This window comes from Eucyclogobius newberryi, unplaced genomic scaffold, assembly GCF_026437365.1.
Source record: "Eucyclogobius newberryi isolate DKJ021-1_F unplaced genomic scaffold, fEucNew1.0.hap1 SCAF_15, whole genome shotgun sequence".
Taxonomy (NCBI): domain Eukaryota; kingdom Metazoa; phylum Chordata; class Actinopteri; order Gobiiformes; family Gobiidae; genus Eucyclogobius; species Eucyclogobius newberryi.
This window is the reverse complement of record NW_027315779.1, coordinates 6,083,973-6,103,453: the sequence shown is the minus strand read 5'-3', so window position 1 is coordinate 6,103,453 and position 19,481 is coordinate 6,083,973. Positions and strand designations below refer to the sequence as shown.

Here is a 19,481-nt window from a genome sequence, read left to right as displayed (position 1 = left end):
TTATTCCTCAGACGTTTCGTAGTCCTCAGACTCTGTCGTAGTCCGTAAAAGTACTCCTCCCATTGCTTTGGCGTACAAAGCCCATGAGGTCATGATGTGTTTTTGTGACTAGAATAGTTGTTGTGTCAGAGACCAACCGGCTTTATTCCAGGGAGACTCTTCTTCACCTTCCTCGCCCTCTTTGACGTTCGGTTAGAAGTCCTTCTTCCATCACTTTGGCGTTTCTAGGCCCACGAAGTCCAAGCGCGTTAGAACATCCTCTTGCTCCTCATCCTCGGCTCAGTCTCCAACACCCCCCACCTCTATAAACGTTTACCCAGCCCTGTGCTACATAAGTAAGCAACCACAGCCTGACACAAACCCTGTGACTGGATCGCCAGAACGTTCCGCAGATTGAACTCCCGCCCATTATTCCGAAACCACAAGGCCAACCCGGCCCTTTCCCTATCATAAGCCTCACAGCAAATCAGCACATGCTCGACAGTCTCTGGCACCTGACAGTGACCACACAGACCGGTCGGATGTTTGCCTATCCTACTCAGTGACCAATTGAGTCCAGTATGGCCAATCCTCATGCGGGCGAAGGCCCTTTCCTCCCACGCGTTCCTGCCCATAGACCCGCAAGGACCCACACTACCCTGTATGTGATAGAGATGCCGTCCAGTAACACAGTGGCTCCAAAATTCCTGCCAAAGGCCGACCACATGACTCTTGATAACAGGCTTGATTTCAGATTTGCTTAACTCAACCGCCACATCAATTGATGGCCGCCTAAGGGAACGTTTAGCCAGTGCATCAGCCATTTCGTTACCATCCACCCCCACATGCGCAGGGACCCAAATGAAGGAAACCCTCACATCCTTCCTGGACAGGGAGAGCATCAGACAGAAGATGCCATTCAACACATCCTGTCTGCAATCCGATTTCCCAGATTTAATGCTTTGCAATGCAGAAAGGCTGTCAGAGGCCACCACAATGCCGCAACACTGCAAAGCAGATTCCGCCCATTCCAACGCCAACCGTATAGCTATGAGTTCCGACGTGAAAACAGAAAGGCGATTTGTCAACCTCTTCTTGACCGCTAGCCCCAGGTCAGGCACAAAATAAGCGGCGCCAGTACCCCCACTCTCAGGATCCCTAGACCCGTCGGTATAAATAAACACATCACCTGAGTGCTTATCGATGATCGCTTGAACGGCAAACTGCGGTGCCCTCCCAGCGACTCCTCTAAGCTTGCCATGCAAGCTAACATCAACAGGAGCCGGGACAAACTTCCACGGAGCTATAGCAGACAAAGCCACCGACGGGCTCACACGCAAATCACCAACCCCCGCAAGCCGCGCCTTCGCATTTCCTACCTGGCTGAAAACCATACCGCCAGCCTCACTCTGCCCCCATCAACCCTGAGAAAGTCCCTCACCGGGTGAGAGCTCGTATGACCTTGCACATTCACCCAGTAAGCCAACAGAAGTTCTAGCCTCCGGAGCCGTAACGGCAATTCCCCCAACTCAACCTGCAGCGCCGAGACAGGGGAGGTCCTAAAAGCCCTACAGCAGATGCGCAAGGCCTGGGCTTGCTCCACATCAAGCTTCTTTAAGTTAGTCTCAGCCGCAGACATGTAGGCTATACAGCCATAATCAATAGCCGCCCTCATGACGGCCCGATAAATACCCAGGAGCGACCTTCTGCTGGCCCCCCAGTCCTGGCCGGATAGACAACGAAGCAAGTTATTCACCCTTTTGCATTTACCACTGACCTCATCAATGTGCCGACGCCAACTAAGCCTCTCGTCAAAGGTGACCCCCAAGAACCTCACCTCCCTGACCTGTTCGAGCACCTGCCCATGCAGTCGAAGGGAGACGTCCCTATGCCCATTGAAGAAACAGATCACTTGAGACTTCCGTACGGACAGTTTAAACCCCCACTTCAGGGTCCACTGCTCCACCTGCTGTATTGCCCTTTGCAGTTTTGCCTCGTAAAACCAGAGATTTCTCCCTCTCACCCATAGAGCGCCATCGTCAGCATAAAGGCTCCTCCCAACAGACCCATCCACGTCGTCAAAGATGTCCTTAATCATAACATTGAACAAGATAGGGCTACACACACTCCCCTGCGGGATCCCATTCTCCACCCCATAGACCCCAGAGTAAGCAGCGCCCACTCTGGTTTGGATACGCCGGCCAGACAGAAAGCTCCGGACCCAGTTAAACAGTTTACCCTTCACACCACACTTCCGCAGCTTAATGAGGAGCCCATCCTTCCAAACCATATCGTACGCCTTCTCCACATCAAAGAGCACCGCAATAACCTTTTCTTTCTGAGCCCTGGTCAGCTGGATATCAGATTCCAAACACAACACGGAATCCATGGTGTTCCTGCCCCTACGGAAACCACTCTGGTGCGCAGGAAGCAAACCCCGACTCTCTAAGAAGTAATCCAACCGCTCGGTAACCATGCGCTCCATCGTTTTCCCGAGCTGCGACGTCAAGGCAATCGGCCTATAACTTGAAGGGTCAGACGCTGGCCTACCCGGCTTCAGAACCGGCACCACCGTAGACTGTTTCCACGCAGATGGAACACAACCTGAATCCAAAACATGGTTGAAAAGACCCAGGACTAGCCCAAGCGTGTCATCAGTCAAATGAGAGAGCATGTCATAGCGCACCTCATCTTTACCCGGGGCTGTCTGTTTCGCCTTAGAAAGTGCTCTCCTTAGCTCAAACAAACTAAACGGAAGGTCAAGGTCATCTTGAGTCGAAGGCTGGTGCCCAATCAGCTCAGAATTCTGGGCCAAAGTACTCTCCCTGTAGTGCTTTTCCGCAGGCTAGAGATTGTCAGAGCTGTGCACCGACACAAAGGTGCTGGCCAACAGTTCAGCTTTGTCAACGTCGCTGACTGCTTCAACACCATTCTGTATTAGGACCGGGGTCCCGTGACAGCGCTCAACTCCATGCATCCATTGGGATGACGACCGCCCTTATAAAGCACTCTTTTGCGCTAAGTAGCTCACGAATACGTTCCCCATCTCTTGCATGTTCCGTGCATATAAGCATGTAATGCAAAAATTGAACATTATTACTGTATAGAGGGCCAAAAACACAAAGTGGGCGGAGCCCACTCAAAATTAACGAAAGTACCCGTCAGTGACCAGGGACCCACACCATGAGGTAGGAAAGCGCAAGCGCTTTCCGAAAATGTATAGTTTATGATATTTGAAAAATGGGAAACATTGTTTTCGCATCGGAATATTATTCTTTCTTCTTCTTCTTCTCGGGACCAACCCCCCTATTTTTCACCCAGTGAACATTGACGAAAAGTCACAAAAATGTTCACACCTCTAAAAATCGTGCCTCTCTACATTCTGGCTATTTCCCTTTTCTAAAATAAAAAAATTGGCGCGTCAGCGCCCCCAAATGTACCAAAAATGCATTGAGAGATGGGAAATGACCCCAAAAAAATCTGATCGTAGAATCATGAAATTTGGCGCCGAGGTAGATGGTGACAAGAGAAGTAAAAAATATTATTACGGCAACGCCGTCCGCCCAACCAAATGTCGGCCATATTGCTTCAAAAATGGCTAAACATGACTTCGGAGTTTTTCCAAACGTCGTACTTTTACGAACTCCTCCCAGGGCGTTGGCCCTAAAAAGCTGAAATTTGGTGAAAATGCTACTGAGGAGTGGGACATCAAAAGTTATCCAAATTACATTGATACCTCTCACGGTCTCTGTGCGGCGAAGCCGCAAACTGTAGCTAGAATTTCAGAAATCTCCCATATTTAAAATTTCTGCCGTTTGCGCAGATAAAGTCCGAATTGCGTCAAATTAGAATCAGTTGTTAAACTCTTTGCCCTAAACCTACTTGAAGTGAAATAAATTCATTTGGCGCCACAGCGCCCCCTACAGATTTTATATGGAGGTTAAATGTTTAGTTTTGCGAAATTATATGAAATTTGACACACAACTCAATTTTAGCATTCCCATCAAAAAAGTCAATGAGACCCATGTCATAATTGTTATGGCGTTGCCGTAACGATGACCGAAACCTTCCATGTTATTCCAATGGGGAAATTGCCAGAACATGTTTACACTTTAGACTTTCACAAACTCCTCCCAGGGCGTCAGCCCTATTAACCTGAAATTTGGTGAGACTCATCTTCAGGGGTGGACCATCAAAAGTTATCCACATTTTCATTCAAAGAGTCACGGTGTCTGTGCGGCAAAGCTGCACATTTTGCCAAGAATTCAAAATAAAATAGCTTTTTGATGGTAAAACAAAGGGGAGAAGATGTGACAGCGTCACAGATTCAGCAGTAGGCGTAATAAAAGGACAATTGGGGCGCGTTAGCGCCCCCTCCTCTTGCGGCGTGGCGGCGGTGTGGCGAGGGCCGATCATTGCCGCTTGCGGCTATATATTTTCTTGTTCTTCTTCAGCGCTTTGAACTCTAATTTGACCCCCTGAACATGCTCAAAAACTCACTAAACTTTACCCAAAATTCAAAATCGGCGAAAAATTTTGTTTTTTCTGGGCCATTTTTTTTTTCGTTAAAAAATGGCGCGACAGCGCCACCGACAAAAGTCAAAATACATTGCGCCTATGGGAGACGCCCCGAGGTCAACTTTGTCGTAGAGCTACGAAATTCGGAACACGCATTCCTCTCGTGAGGACAAAAAACAAATATTATTGTGGCCACGCCCCCAGAATTACCCTATGCCCGCCATCTTCCTTTGAAAATGAAAACACGCTGTGTTAGCCATTTTGTTCACGTCAAACTTTGACGAACTCCTCCTAGGGCGTTTTGCCCACCGACTTCAAAATCGGCGGACGTCCTCTGGACAAGTGGGGCATCTAAAGTTATCCAATTTTTTGAGATACCTTTTACGGTCTGTGTGCGGCGCAGCCGCAAAGTTGGACAACTTATTTTGGGATATTGCAGATCTAAAAATTGTTCCCATTTGATCAAAACAAGTCCGATTAGGACCAAATTTGAATCAGTTGTTCAACTTTCTAGTTTGGACCAGTTTATGATGACAAAATTGAAATGGGCGCGATAGCGCCCCCTACAGAATGACCTTTAAATTAACATTGAAGGTCAAAAATTAGTTTTACCAAAATTTTCTAAACTTTACCCAAAATTCTATTTTGGCGTCGCGATCAAAAAAGCCAATCAGACAAATGCCTTAATTTTTACGGCGTAGTCGTAGCGATGACATAAACCTCCCATGTTATCCCTATGGGAAAACCGCTAAATCTCTCGAATATCCACATTTTTATGTTTTACACTTTAACGAAGTCCTCCTAGTGCGTTTTGCCCACCGACCTCAAAATCGGTGTACGTCCTCTAGACAAGTGGGGCATCTAAAGTGATCCAAATTTTAAGGATAGCTTTTACGGCCTCTGTGCGACGGAGCCGCAAACGTTTCCCAGAATTCTGACTATTTGGCCTTCAGAGTGGCCTATAAACAATAGAGTTTTTCCAAATGACATGATATTTTGAACAAAATTCTAATTTGCCATCCTGATCACAAAAGTATGAGAGCCAAAGTCATATTTTGTACGGCGTAACCATAGCGATGACAGAAACATCCCATGTTATCCTTATGGGAAAATCATAGAATTGCTCAAATCACCACATTTTTACGCTTCACACTTTAACGAACTCCTCCTAGGGCGATTGTCCGATCAAGTTCATATTTGGAGAATATCATCTACACAAGCGGGGCATCAAAACTTATCCATATTTTGATTCTAAGTGTTACGGTCTCTGTGTGGCGGACCCGCAAATATATGTCAGAAATGGGAAAACAGCGAAATCTCTGAAATGTTCACATTTACGCTTCACACTTTAACAAACTCCTCCGTGGGCAATAGCTCGATCAAGCTTTACTTTGGGAAAAATCATCTACACAAGCGGGGCATCAAAAGTTATCCATATTTTTATTCCAAGTGCTACAGTCTCTGTGCGGCGGCGCAGCAAATTTGACTGACACTTGTGTTGATTTGCACTGGATTGGCCATGTCAATTGTGTCGCCGTCTGTCAAGTTCTTTTTTTATTCAACACACAATAAGGGCGCCATCTTTATCAAGTCGAAAGCGCAGAGTCGGAAGGCCGGCGGCCCGCGAGGGCCGTTGGATGCCGCTTGCGGCTTTAATTCTTTCTTCTTCTTTCTTTCTTCTCGGGACCAACCCCCTTATTTTTCACCCAGTGAACATTGACGAAAAGTCACAAAAATTTGCACACCTCTAAAAATCGTGCCTCTCTACATTCTGGCTATTTCCCTTTTCTAAGATAAAAAAATTGGCGTGTCAGCGCCCCCAAATGTACCAAAAATGCATTGAGATAGGAAATGATCCAAAAAAAATCTGATCGTAGAATCATGAAATTTGGCGCAGAGGTAGATGGTGACAAGAGAAGTAAAAAATATTATCACGGCAACGCCGTCCACCCAACCAAATGTCGGCCATATTGGTTCTAAAATGGCTAAGCATGACTCGGGAGTTTTTCCAAACGTCGTACTTTTACGAACTCCTCTCAGGGCGTTGGCTCTAAAAAGCTGAAATTTTGTGAAAATGGTACTGAGGAGTGGGACATCAAAAGTTATTCAAATTACATTGATACCTGTCACGGTCTCTGAGCGGCGAAGCCACAAACTGTAGCTAGAATTTCAGAAATCTCCCAAATTTAACATTTCTGCCGTTTGCCCAGATAATGTCCGAATTGCGTCGAATTAGAATCAGTTGTTAAACTCTTTGCCCTAAACCTACTTGAAGTGAAATAAATTAATTTGGCGCCACAGCGCCCCCTACAGATTTTATATGGAGGTTAAATGTCTAGTTTTGCGAAATTATATGAAATATGACACACAACTCAATGTCGGCACCCCCATCAAAAAAGTCGATGAGACCCATGTCATAATTGTCATGGCGTTGCCGTAGCGATGACCGAAACCTCCCATGTTATTCCAATGGGGAAATCGCCAGAACATGCTCACACTTTATACTTTCACCAACTCCTCCCAGGGCGTCAGCCCTATCAACGTGAAATTTGGTGAGACTCATCTTCAGGGGTGGACCATCAAAAGTTATCCACATTTTTATTCAAAGAGTCACGGTCTCTGTGCGGCAAAGCCGCACATTTTGCCAAGAATTCAAAATAAAATTGCTTTTTGATGGTAAAACAAAGGGGAGAAGATGTGACAGCGTCACAGATTCAGCAGTAGGCGTAATAAAAGGACAATTGGGGCGCGTTAGCGCCCCCTCCTCTTGCGGCGTGGCGGCGGCGTGGCGAGGGCCGATCATTGCCGCTTGCGGCTATATTTATTATTATTATTGCAATGTTCTGATAGCATTCACAAATCAAGTAACAACACTGAACTGAACAGGTATTTGCCTGCTCAGAAAATAATAATAATGCGGTAAATGTTAATGGATGGTCTAATTCTAATATGTGACAGCAGATAACGCTGATACTCAGATGTTTTCTAGCAGTGTTTTCAACTGTGACCAATGTATCCATGCCGTGACCAGATATACTATGAAGGGTCAAAGTAACACAAATTAAATTTAATTATGTTTGATGTAGAACATTAGGTTAAGGAATTAACCCTGGTTCTCTGACACATGAGTGAGGTATCTCACAAATGGAACAGCGCTCTACGCTGGTCCCCAGAAGCCTATAACACTACGCGCTGGGCCTATTTCTCCTGTCTATATAGCATGACCCGCGTCACCCCTTCAGTCTTAGTAAGCACACTCTTCTCACTCAGGGCAAGAAGGGCGGTGTGGTGAGATACCTTGCTCATGTTTCAGAAAAACGGGGTTAATTCCTTAACCTAAAGTTCTCTTTCAACATTTGTTTCGGTATCTCACAAATGGGATATAGAGACTCCCGTAATGTCAGACAAGCTTACCCGAAGACCAACAATCACACAAGCACCCGGGGTGATGTCCCCACACTCAGGACGTTCTGAGATAGTGAGGGCCCAGTGACATCTAGTCTGTAGAACCTGGCAAGGCAGAGCCCAGCTGGCCGATGCACAAATCTTCTCCACTGAGGTACCCCGGAACACAGTCTATGATGTAGCCATGCCACGAGTGGAATGAGCGCGCGGACTAGCAGGGTGCTGTCATAGGCCACGGTAATGGCTTCCACTATCCAGTGAGACAAAGGCTGTTTGGTGAGAGGCTTAGTCCGATGGGGTGGAGCCCATGACACAAACAGCTTCTCAGTTCCCGAAACTAAGCAGCTCTATCCCCATAAACGCGCAGTGCACGCACTGGACAGAACGCTTGGAGCCACTGATGCTCCTCTGATGGACAGAGGAGAAGGAGCAGACAGCTCAATGGGGAGTCATGACAAAGTTGGGTTTAAGTCTTTCAGCATGAAAGCAGGATAAGGTTCTAACAAACCTTTAGAATCCCCTCTAGTAAATTGCATGCATGACGCGTTGACAGACAGTGTATGTATATCACTCACACGCCAGCCATAAAGCCATTTCAGCTCCACTTGATGGAGCTGCTCAAACGGTGGGCGAGACAGGGCATTCAGCACTGTTGTCCCACGGAGTGACCAAGCTCCTTGAGACTGGCCTGAGGCGATGTGCACCCTTCACTTTAATGGTAGAGAGAGCCCGCCCTTTTCCCAGCAAACTTTGGAGGAACGTCAGAAAGATGGGTACAGGCCTCTGTGAGCGAGTAACGCACGGGTAGCCCCCTTTCGTCTGCTCATCCGAGGAGAAGGATAGAGACTGTTCTCTAGCTAAAGACTGCAAGACTGAATCAAAAAAACACTTTGAACACATATATGAGGTACCAATAGCACTGTAAGAAGGTTAAAAGCTCTGAAAAGTTGATTTGGAATGATATGGGACCTTTAAGAGCTATGCGTAATGGCGTTTATATGAGTAGGGGAAAGAAAAAAAAAACGAATCATTGGACTATGTTCATCGTTCTATAACTTTTAATTTTCAATTCAATTCATTAAAAAAAAAAAAAAACAGTTGCGTCTGAGGGCGACAGTGAAAAACGGATTAAGCAATGTCTGTGGGGGCGAGGGACAATCTTCCAGAGTCCTCTGTCCTTAGACCCTCCTTCTCAGCCAGGAAAAACTACAAAAAACCTCCTGGGGAAAAAGTATAAACCTGGAGGAGTTCCACAGTGAAAGAGGGATCTGACTCCCTCAGATGGACAGACGGACGTGAGGTAGACAGTGGAGCTGAACCCACTCAAGAGGAGAACCAGTTCTTCAGGAGGAGAACCAGCTCTTCAGGAGAACTAGATCTTCCAATTTTGTGTTTTAATTTATGCCCATGAAGGTTGTTTTATGATGATTATCTCATCCATATGGGAATAAAAACATGAGTCCAGTGCACTAGTTTTGAAGTTTATTAGTGACGCAGAATGCACCACACCACGTCCTCAATTTGCTTTACTCCACCTCATATTTTGGCATGATCACACCTCTTATTTAGAATTTCACACCCTGCGCTATCATCAATTGTGTCAATGTAATATGTGACAAAATGAGCGCCCAAGTTAACGCTATGACCAGGGGGCAAAACACAGCCCGTGGTCTCATGGTTTTAAAATAATTATCTAATCTTAGCAAATGATTATTGGTTTCCTTTTAAGAGAATTGCAGAGGTTAGGGTCAAGTGGAAGAAACAGATTTATAGCATGTGAGGCTGCTAATTTTGGCCTTTGGTCACACACACCATCACTTCCATCAGAATCAGAAAAGGTTTATTTCCATCGTCATTGAACGCAGTTTGCAAACATAGGAACTTGTCTCAGTGTTAGGTGCAACATAAAACGATGAATAATAAAATAATAATAATAGCAACGTCTACCGAGCATGTAGAACACAAGAAAGTGTCTTGCCCAAGGACACGACAATATGCACTGGTTAAAGCTGTGATTGACCGTCATTCATTGGGGTGGTGGGCAACTGCGCTCAAAAGGAGAATGTTAATGGTTAATTTGGGGCCGCGTGTGAATGAAGCCTATCTCAGTCACTTTGGGCCTTAGGCAGGGTACACCCTGGACAGAAGCCAGCTCGTTGCAGGGTTAACACAGAGATAAAGACACACAGACAACCATTCACTCTCACATTCATTTACTAGGGCAATTTAGAGTTGCCAGTTTACCTAACATGTTAGGATGAAGGACAATGGACAATTTGTTCTGATCTCTGCTATTGTGCACACAAGCACATGCTATTTTATATTTGCTGGGCCTATTTTGAGACTAGGCGGTTAATGCTGATGCAGCAGAACCATTCTCAGAAGTTCTCAACAAGAAAGGCCTAGGTAGTGGACTAGGCATAATAAAGTAATAGGTTTTGCATATTTTGCACTTTTTGTACTTTGTACGTTTCTTGATGAATAACCCTCTACTTTTGAACGTGTAGAGATAACAAATATGTTTTATGAGGGAGTCTTATGCTCTTTGACGTTGAATCATGTGTGAACCAGCTGCTTTGTTTACTTCCGGCACACACACGGTTAATCGGGATTGACCTGCTCGTCGTAGATGCGCATGCGCAGCAGACGCTGACAGAGGAAACAGCCGGGGAGTAGTCAAATAGACTGTGGAGCGTCCAGAAAGGAGGAGGAAAACGCCGACAAAACACAGACAGCCCGGGATCAGTCGGTGTTTCTCCTCCACGGGACCATTATGCTCGTCTCTGTGCCGTCGCCCGCTCTCAGGTGTCCGCTTCCCGGTCGATGAATGGCGCTGGTTACCGTGCAGCGTTCACCGACCCCCAGCACCAGCTCCAGCCCCTGCGTTTCGGTAACTATCGTCTTTATTAAGCCTCTTCACGCCAAACACAATTCCCCAACACGGCATTGATATTTGACTCATGTCCACAATCATTTAAATGTGATCTGTGCCGCGGTTTTAATCTGCGACCGACTGTCAGAAAGTGCTTTGTCTTCCTCCTGCGCATGCGTGAATTCTAACGGATCCGTATAAAATTGACTTTCTATCCGTAATAAATCTTATTCTTATACATATTTCAGCGTTAATGTTTTTTTTATTTCGTCCCTAAAGCTCTACAATCTTGATAAACAACTAGTGGGCTTTGACACTTAATCTCAGTGCTTATATTTGAGCCGAACAAATGATATGCATTATAACAAAAATCTCTCAGCTGTACCAAGTTGTCAATGTCTACGTCTGTTGAATTCATTTCCCACTTACAATACATAGTCATCTTTTCTGACAAATGGCCACTTCCGCGCTTAATAAGTACCTTGTGACATACATGAATGTTGCTTCTCCTGTATTTTGTGTTTTTGTGCGTGGCCTGTGCCTGTAAACATCCCTCTGTGCTGTCTGTGTTGGATTGTCCATGAATACCGGTTGTATCTGGTCTACGTGTCGTTGTTTGTCGGTGCAGAAGCAGCAGTGGAGGAGCTCATGCAAAACACGGGCAGGTGGTTTCCTGTTGCGGCTCCGGATCTGCTGCAACTGCTGCTGCTGCTGTTGTTGTTAAAAAAGGGAACTCCATCAGTGAGAGTCGACTAAAGCCCGCTCAAGAAGTTCTTAAACCACTAAAGACATGCTCTGTTACATCGATTAGTCGTTAACAAGGTGTGATGCTGGCAAAAACTATCTATTTGACCAAATATTTGAGCCAAACTGCACTCACAAGATCACAAGTTATCAGGAGTTCACATTCGTACACATCATTACCTGTTAACCAGATAGTCACATTTAGTTTTTCTCCAATATAATTTTTAGAATCAAAATCAGAAAATGTTAATGCCGTTGTCATTGAACAAAGTTCACAAACATAGGAGCTTGTTTCGACTACAGGCTGGGAGCTCTACTGTGCAGCCCTATTTATTCTCTGCAGTGAGATCTATGGCATTATTCTTGTCTGACATTGATTGTGCTTCTGCTGCAGGAAACTTATCAGGTCTTTGTGTCAAATTACTTGGTATTTTATATTGGCCACTGATTCCCAGCCTAAAGATTCTCATGGGTTCCTATATAAAGAGGAACTAGACGGGTTGTTTTAATACTTTTATAACCATTTTGGAGGTATATTTAGTGATAAGGGCCATTTGAGAGGGATATTTAAGTGAGTTTCCTGTGTAAATATAAAGCAATCAATACTCATTATTATTTGGTGGCTGTCTTTAGCAGCAATGTTGTACAGCTTGTACTCACACTTTTTTGAAGTATCTTAGGAGTTGCTGCCTTCTAAATAAACAAATTTCAATACCAGACACAATAGATTTGTTAGCATAACAAGACTATATACATTTGAATACAATGCAAATATACTGCGCAGTGGAGTGTATTTTTCATAGTCAAAGCAATGATTGAGATGTTTTGTATTTCTACCAAATTATTTTCCCATTCGTTAAGCTCATCTGCATTGTGGCACACAATGCAGATGGTAATCAAATCGACTTACTGTCTGTAAATAGAACTACTTCAACTTTATTTTGTTGTTGTTGTAAATGGGATGCAATATAATAGAATAATGATTTAATGCAATGGCTCTCAAACTGAAGCGTGGGCTCTAGTTGGCTACGCAATCTTCATCTGACTCACTAGTCACTATCAATTTACTGTCAAATAATTCCTGTTTTTTGTTCTGTATTAGCTGGGATAAATTAAGTAGACCCCAATGACCGTAGTCCAGGTTTCTGCTAACACTTTGTAATCCTGGTTTTAACTTTTTAATTTACATCTACATTTTTTAATTTGCATTTAAATCCCTGGTTTTGTGCATGCTGAGTAATGCCATGTAGTCAAAACATGATAATTCAATATTATCAGAGGTGGAACTCAATGTGAAAACTAAAACATTATGAACGTGTGTACTACTGATTGAAATATGATTAATTATGACTAATATTTTGCTTATGCTTATGAACCGGGACTTTAAACCGACCTAAACTGCAGCGTCACCGTTTTGGGTCTGAGCGGTTCACCCGGTGTCCATAAACGCATTGTATAGTCGAGGCAGAGTGCCGTGGTAATCACAGGGAAGCAGCAGATATGTGGCAGGGTGAGTCGGCGTGCTGAAAGATGAAATGTTTTCTTGTCAAACTGACGCCGTGCACAAGCCACTACACTGATAAGAGAGACACGACGGTCTGTTTCCTGGCTTAAATCACGTGATACTTCAAAATGTGTTTGTCCACTGCCTCTGCTTTGCAAACCTTCTCGATTAAGACTGATTTGAAACTTCTTCTTTTTTTTTTGGTTGCTGGAAATTGTGTCTTTAAATATGCCTTTAAATATACATGATTTAAGTTGCTTGTGTGATTTGAAGATACATTTTGCAGTCATTCTCGGGTCCAATCATTATTGCAGCATCAGCGTCACAAGATTGGATTTTAATTTATGTTTGTTTTGGGTCACCATTTTAAACCGGTGGCATATAACTGCAAAAATAAAGTTAATTTAATTTAGTTTTACTGTCATTTTGCATCTAGCATAATGGTACCTTATGCTTTAATATTGCATCTCATATTATGCAGCTCTTTAGCCTTCTCTTGACCGAAACTTGTGAATGAAACTGCTTTCCTGGTTTTGTCTCTGGCACTGATTTGATTATTTCCATAGGCCCTGGAAAACATCCACTGCTCTTTTCATACATGCAAAACCGGCGTAAAACATGTTGACAGCCGATTGACGCACATTGATTGTTTAAACAAAATACTCAAGATTTAAGCTGCTTGTGTGATTTGAAGAGACATTTTTGCAGTCATTCACCTCCATACTTTTAAAGGAACTACTACTATTAACATGTCATTGAAAATCTCTATTTCAAAGTAGAGCTGCACAATAAGTGGAAAACATAAATATTATTATACTAACTAGGACTATATTGAGTTTAAAATATTGTGTAAAGGTCAATTTGACACTTATGTTTTATGGTAAGGTTTTGCTTTATTTTGGTAACTTCCTGTGTAACCGGAAGTGATGGTAAAACGGAAGTCTACTTGACACACTGGAAAAGACGAAAAGTAAATTGAACAACGGAAAACGGACAAAACACGGACAAACTCAAGGATCTAGCTACAGTCGACAGGGGAACAAGGTCTGTAGTGGAAAACGATTGTATTTATGAGATATTTGAAATGTTTAATGGATGTATATGTTGTGAAAATATAGTACCAATGTAATGAGTTAGAAATACGGGGATTTACGTCCAAAATGTAATTGTCTTTTTATTTTATTCTGTCTAGCTCTTACGTTGGTTGAATGACACGGAAAGGCTCATTAAAAGACATTTAACCATCAGTTCTGGCCTTCTCAATTCGACTGGACGCTACATATTGAAATCAGCAATATTATTTGTTTGGTTCTGCTTTTTCTAGTTTCTAAAATAAAGCAAAAACATCACAAGGGCTGTGGTCGACTAAAGGGGGTGAAACTGGCAGAAGCTTTTGAAACCTCAATATTTCTATGATCCGACAGTGTATCTGACCCAAACTGCACCCGCAAGACCGCAAGACCATAAGACCATAACCGTAGAGGAATTATCATTAAAAATAACTATTTATACAGTAAAATACTTGGAAACTGTGTATTTATGCAAGTATAAAAAAAAGATTGTGATTCAGACCCACACCTTATTGCCCACTCCATGCTCTTCTCCTTTCTGCTGCTGTTTCAAATAAACCTAACCTAACATAAACGACCTAAACATGACTTATGTTCAGTGTATTTTGTTTTATGTTTTAGGAGTCCGGGAGTGGGGAGGATGATCGTCGTTCACAGCCAAGAAGGTAATCATTATTAAGGCCATTATTTTCTCGTTGCCTTGATTGTTCACATCTGTTTTTATTGATCGTCCTTCCATGCTTATCGATTGGAGTACATATTCGTTCGGTTCCTCTTAAATTAATTTCACGGCCCTATTTACACACGTCTGACCCTGTGGATAATGTACGGTTCTAATCTTCTCACTTGTCCTGTGCCTGTGAGTTGTTGTGGGCTGGAATCCGGTCCGCCTTGTTTGTTGGAGGCTCTGTTATGACACTTGACTTGTGCTTCTTGCTGGGTTTGTTTACTCTGGATCTTATGATGATCAGATTTTATGCTTCATATATGTCTGGTTTGGACCTGAAAGGGGAAAGCGCTCTGCATTTCTTGTCCTGTCAGGTTTGTCGAGTGACCAGTAGGGGGCTCTACATTACCTGCTTCACGAAATGATTCAGAGCAAAGGGAAAGTCATAAGATGAGAATGTTTTTGATCAAGTATTTTTTATTTTATTACTTTAAATGACAAGTTTCCTTGTGCTTTTTGAATGGTGCATGGAATCAAAAGTAGAGTTGTTGACTTATTTTGTAACGTAATAATAGGAAGTATCAAGAACAATAGGCTTTGTACCGGCAGTTGTTATTAATGTTTTAAACTGGTAATCCACATTACACAAAATATTGTATTTAAAGTTAAGAAAATACAAGGAACAGACAAGAGTGTGTCGATACAACAGACATGTGTTTTAAATGTTATTAGTTGAGGTTTAAGTGTCAGACAAATGTGAAATGCCTTGAAAATTACCAACAAAAATGCAGAAATCACTTTATACAACAACCTTATGTGTAATGTAAACTTCCCTTTTATTTTTAATCAGCTCTTTTACAGACAATTTAATAAATATAAGCAAATCAATATACTCAATTATGATATTTTTCTTCAAAACTACATTGACGATATAATTAATATTTCTATATATTTACCACTTCTAGTAATACGATGCACTTCACAGAGGCAGTAGCTGTATTGGAAAGTGGCGTGCTGTTCAAACCAACTATACAAGACCAATGTAAGGCATTTACTTGTACATTTGTTGAAATATTATTAGTCGTGAATGCAGTTTTTGAGGTCAGGGCGAGGCAGCGCTGGTCCCGGGACAGTCCTTACTGGGCCCCTCCTAAACCCGGCCTGTCTGGTCCTCAGAACTGTGTGAACTATGGACCTGTCTGTGTTTTTGCAGCTGGAATCAAAGCCCTTATTCACACACTGAGGCCGAGAGCGTGTGGACTCAATGATAACAGCTGAATAAGATGCGCCGTATGATTGATGGGAATAATATTGTTCTGCTGAATTTAATCGGACATAGGATTGGGTCATTGTTTATTCGGAATGTCTTCATGCACCATTACATTTGTATTACCCGGCCTTTCTATTGTCTTTCTCTCGTATCTCTCGATTTTATGAAATGCAAGGAACACATTTAATCTCATCCTCATGATCACAAGACTGTGTGTGGTTAGTTTAATTGTATTTTTATTACAGATTTTGCATTTATTTTAATGTTTATTTCTATATAGGTCATTACACTAGAGAGGTCTGGCAGATGGAGTAACGATTTTAGAAGGGCAGTTTCACCACCAAACATGGCTGTGCATTCAGAGCATTGTCGCTGGTTTCCCCATAATAAAAACTGCATTGTTACTGAAGTTATTTTAACGACACTGTGCGGATTAGCGACTGTGAACGGGACAATTTGAGTGCTGCATGGGTGGAAGGGAAAACTCCTAGACGTTACATTTACTAATGTATTGCTACCTAATCGTTAATCCACCTCTAACTCACTCAAAAGAACAAAAATAAATTGCGATTATTTTTTGAAGAGAATATTTGTCATTTCAATTCGGTCAGTCAATGTTAGCGTCGTTTAACCTGACTATTAACTCAGAAAGGTAGATTTCATAGAGCTGAAACGATAATTCAGTGTCTAATAATACATTATCTTCAGAATCAGAATAAGGTTTATTGCCATTTGTCAATGAACAAAATTCACAAACATAGGAACTTGTCCTGGTGATTCGATGCAACACAAACAACAAAACATTGAACAATGGTCGTGGTGTTATTAATCCTAACAATTAACAATAATCGTAACGCTGACATTTGATATTGTGTTTTTTCAGTAGTTGGTGTTGATGTGAATGTAAACAAGACTTTAAATTATTGCAAAAAAACAAACACATTCCCCATTTCTTCTTCCAAAGTCTGAACTCTGCTCCAACTGACAGAGGATTGGATATAGACCTCTCGATTTAAAAAGACCTGTGCTGCTCATTGCCAATTCGAAATGCCTGAATCTGGATGAAACTTTTGATTAATTGCGCAGTTCGGTGCACTTGTTGGAGCAAAGAGCAGCGTTTAAAGCACTGAGTCACAATACAACAATCAGAGCCGCAGAGCCGGACCACAGTTTTATAGCGTCATCATATCACCCCCGCGTCAGTGCAGAGCCGCAGCACAGACAGTCTTTGTGTAAGCGCATGAGTTTGATGATGCAGAGTTGTTTTTTTTTCTCCCCTCCGCTTGTTTGACCTGATGGAAATGTGTCAGGAGTCTCCGGTCGCGGCGCTAACGTCAGTCTGAAACACAGGTGGTGCTGCGGAGAGATGCTTAAGTCTCCTCCGCTGCTGATCAGACGTCACTCTTTTATAATACTCTCACTCACACACACAGTTAAGCTCCTTTGTTGTGTAAAGAGTAGCGCCGGACCTGGCACATTCATGACTATGACAATCAAATTTGACCTCTTTTACGAGTGCGTTGATATTGTCCAGCTGGAATAACGACTGATAATCCATTTTGGTCATAACTAAGATGTGATGAAATGGGCCAAATACTACTGTGCAATAGTGTTAAATATATATACCGATACTACTCTACAACTATGTACATATACTACATAAACTACTACTAATAAACAAATTAATTTATACTAAAATTGGTATAAAAACTAGATACTCATTTAAAAAAAGTATTTAAAGTATCCCTACTGAAAAACAAAAACATACAAATTGGATAGTTTTCTTAACACTGTAATGTAATGACACTTTTATTGTGAAGCACTTTGGTCACTTTAAGTGTTGTAAAGGGCTCTATAAATAAAGGTTGAATAGTTATGTGATCTATATCAGACCCAGCTAATATTAAAGAAAATACTATTATTTCGTAAATGTTTTATCATTGTCATTGGGCTGTTAGAATCTGTATTGAGTACAAGCAGTTTTCTTTTTGTGTTGAAGTTGAGTTAAAAATGTTTATTGCCACAACACCACTGTGCAATATCTTAAAGGTGAGGTATTAACAAAAGCCGGTGGGCTGTTGGTTACATGCAAAATTAGTATGATTTATTGCAGTCTAAAGTTATATAACGTATTATAGATTGTAACTAAATGAAATCACAAGATCCCTCTCTGCGGGGGTGAGAAATCTTGTGGCATTTTGATCCCATCCAAACTGAAACGTTGCCCTGATTTATCCATGTTGGCTCCAAACTAAGGTGTGCTTTTATTTTAGTAGCAAGAACAGACAGTTTATATACTGTATTTGCATCCATATTTTCTGCATAAACGAATGTAGATCAATGCAGAGTGCTGAGTCCTCTTTCTACAGCAGGTTTTACATTCCTCAGATGCCTCGTATTCATCTGTGTGCACGGCTGTCTCTGTAATGCCACTGTCTGTATTCAGTGCAAACCCAGTGTCGTCGTTATGAACTGGCTCCAGTAAAAACAGCGATTAAACCTCGAGCTTTAGTTCAAGTTTGTTTGCATTGAATCAACGTCGAAGCTTATCCTGGGTGAGATTACACGACCATATTAGGCTGAACAATGAACACACTTTGCAGACTTTTATAAATGTTGTCATAGTCACAGATATGATTTGGAATATGAGTTTAGAATAACAATGACTAAACCAGGGCTAAAATTATCAATAATAAATGACCGAAATCATGACTATATCACAAGTTACACAAGTAAGCCCTAAAGTATTGCTAATCACAACATTTGTATTTGTTTTTTCCGCCTATCTTTGGCCCTTACAAAGTGACTGTATGTATAGTATAATTATTGGATTATTTTGTATTTTATGTTGTGTTTTTCTAACTTTTTATAATTAATACAAGGATCAGAAATGACTATTCATTTTTTGTGTACGTCCGCACAAATCTGGTAAACTGAAAATAAAGAAGTCTTTAATTATTTTAGTCCATGATCATGTTGTTATAAAGGATTCATCAGCTTTTAAATTTAAGACAGGTTTCTTATTGAATTCATTTAATTGTGTTTATTGACAGGGATGTTAAACATGTAACACTACATTGACTACAACATAACATTAAGCATATTTAAATGGTACACTCTATATTCATATACAATTCAAACGGTAATTTTTTTACATCTCATGGACCCCAGAGAGACTAGTAGTTGGCAGACGCAAATGGGGATCCAAAAAATAATAATAAATGGCTTTTAGAAAAAAACAAGGTTCATAAACATGCAAAACATCAATCGCCACAAATGATCTTTTAGTGAGGTCATGTCAGTCCAGGTCCAGTGTCAGCTCAGGACCAAGGAGTTCCAAAGTCGAATTGATTTCCAAGCACTTGCTCTTAATAATCCGGCCCTTCTTCTATCACGTTATTTGTAAGACTGTAATGGCTCAATAAACATGTAGTGACAGCGGATAAACACCT

At 42.1% G+C, this 19,481-nt stretch overlaps 1 protein-coding gene across 1 annotated transcript in view; it reads left to right on the top strand.

Annotated features, from left to right (window-relative positions):
- The first annotated feature begins 10,537 nt into the window (after positions 1 to 10,537).
- ssh2b (slingshot protein phosphatase 2b) overlaps positions 10,538 to 19,481 on the top strand; it is a 21,467-nt gene continuing 12,523 nt past the window's right edge. Inside the window, exons 1-2 of the mRNA XM_072445820.1 lie at positions 10,538 to 10,792; positions 14,714 to 14,757. Coding sequence (XP_072301921.1) covers positions 10,730 to 10,792; positions 14,714 to 14,757 — 107 coding nt within the window. The 5' untranslated portion in view covers positions 10,538 to 10,729. The remainder of the gene's footprint in view (positions 10,793 to 14,713; positions 14,758 to 19,481) is intronic.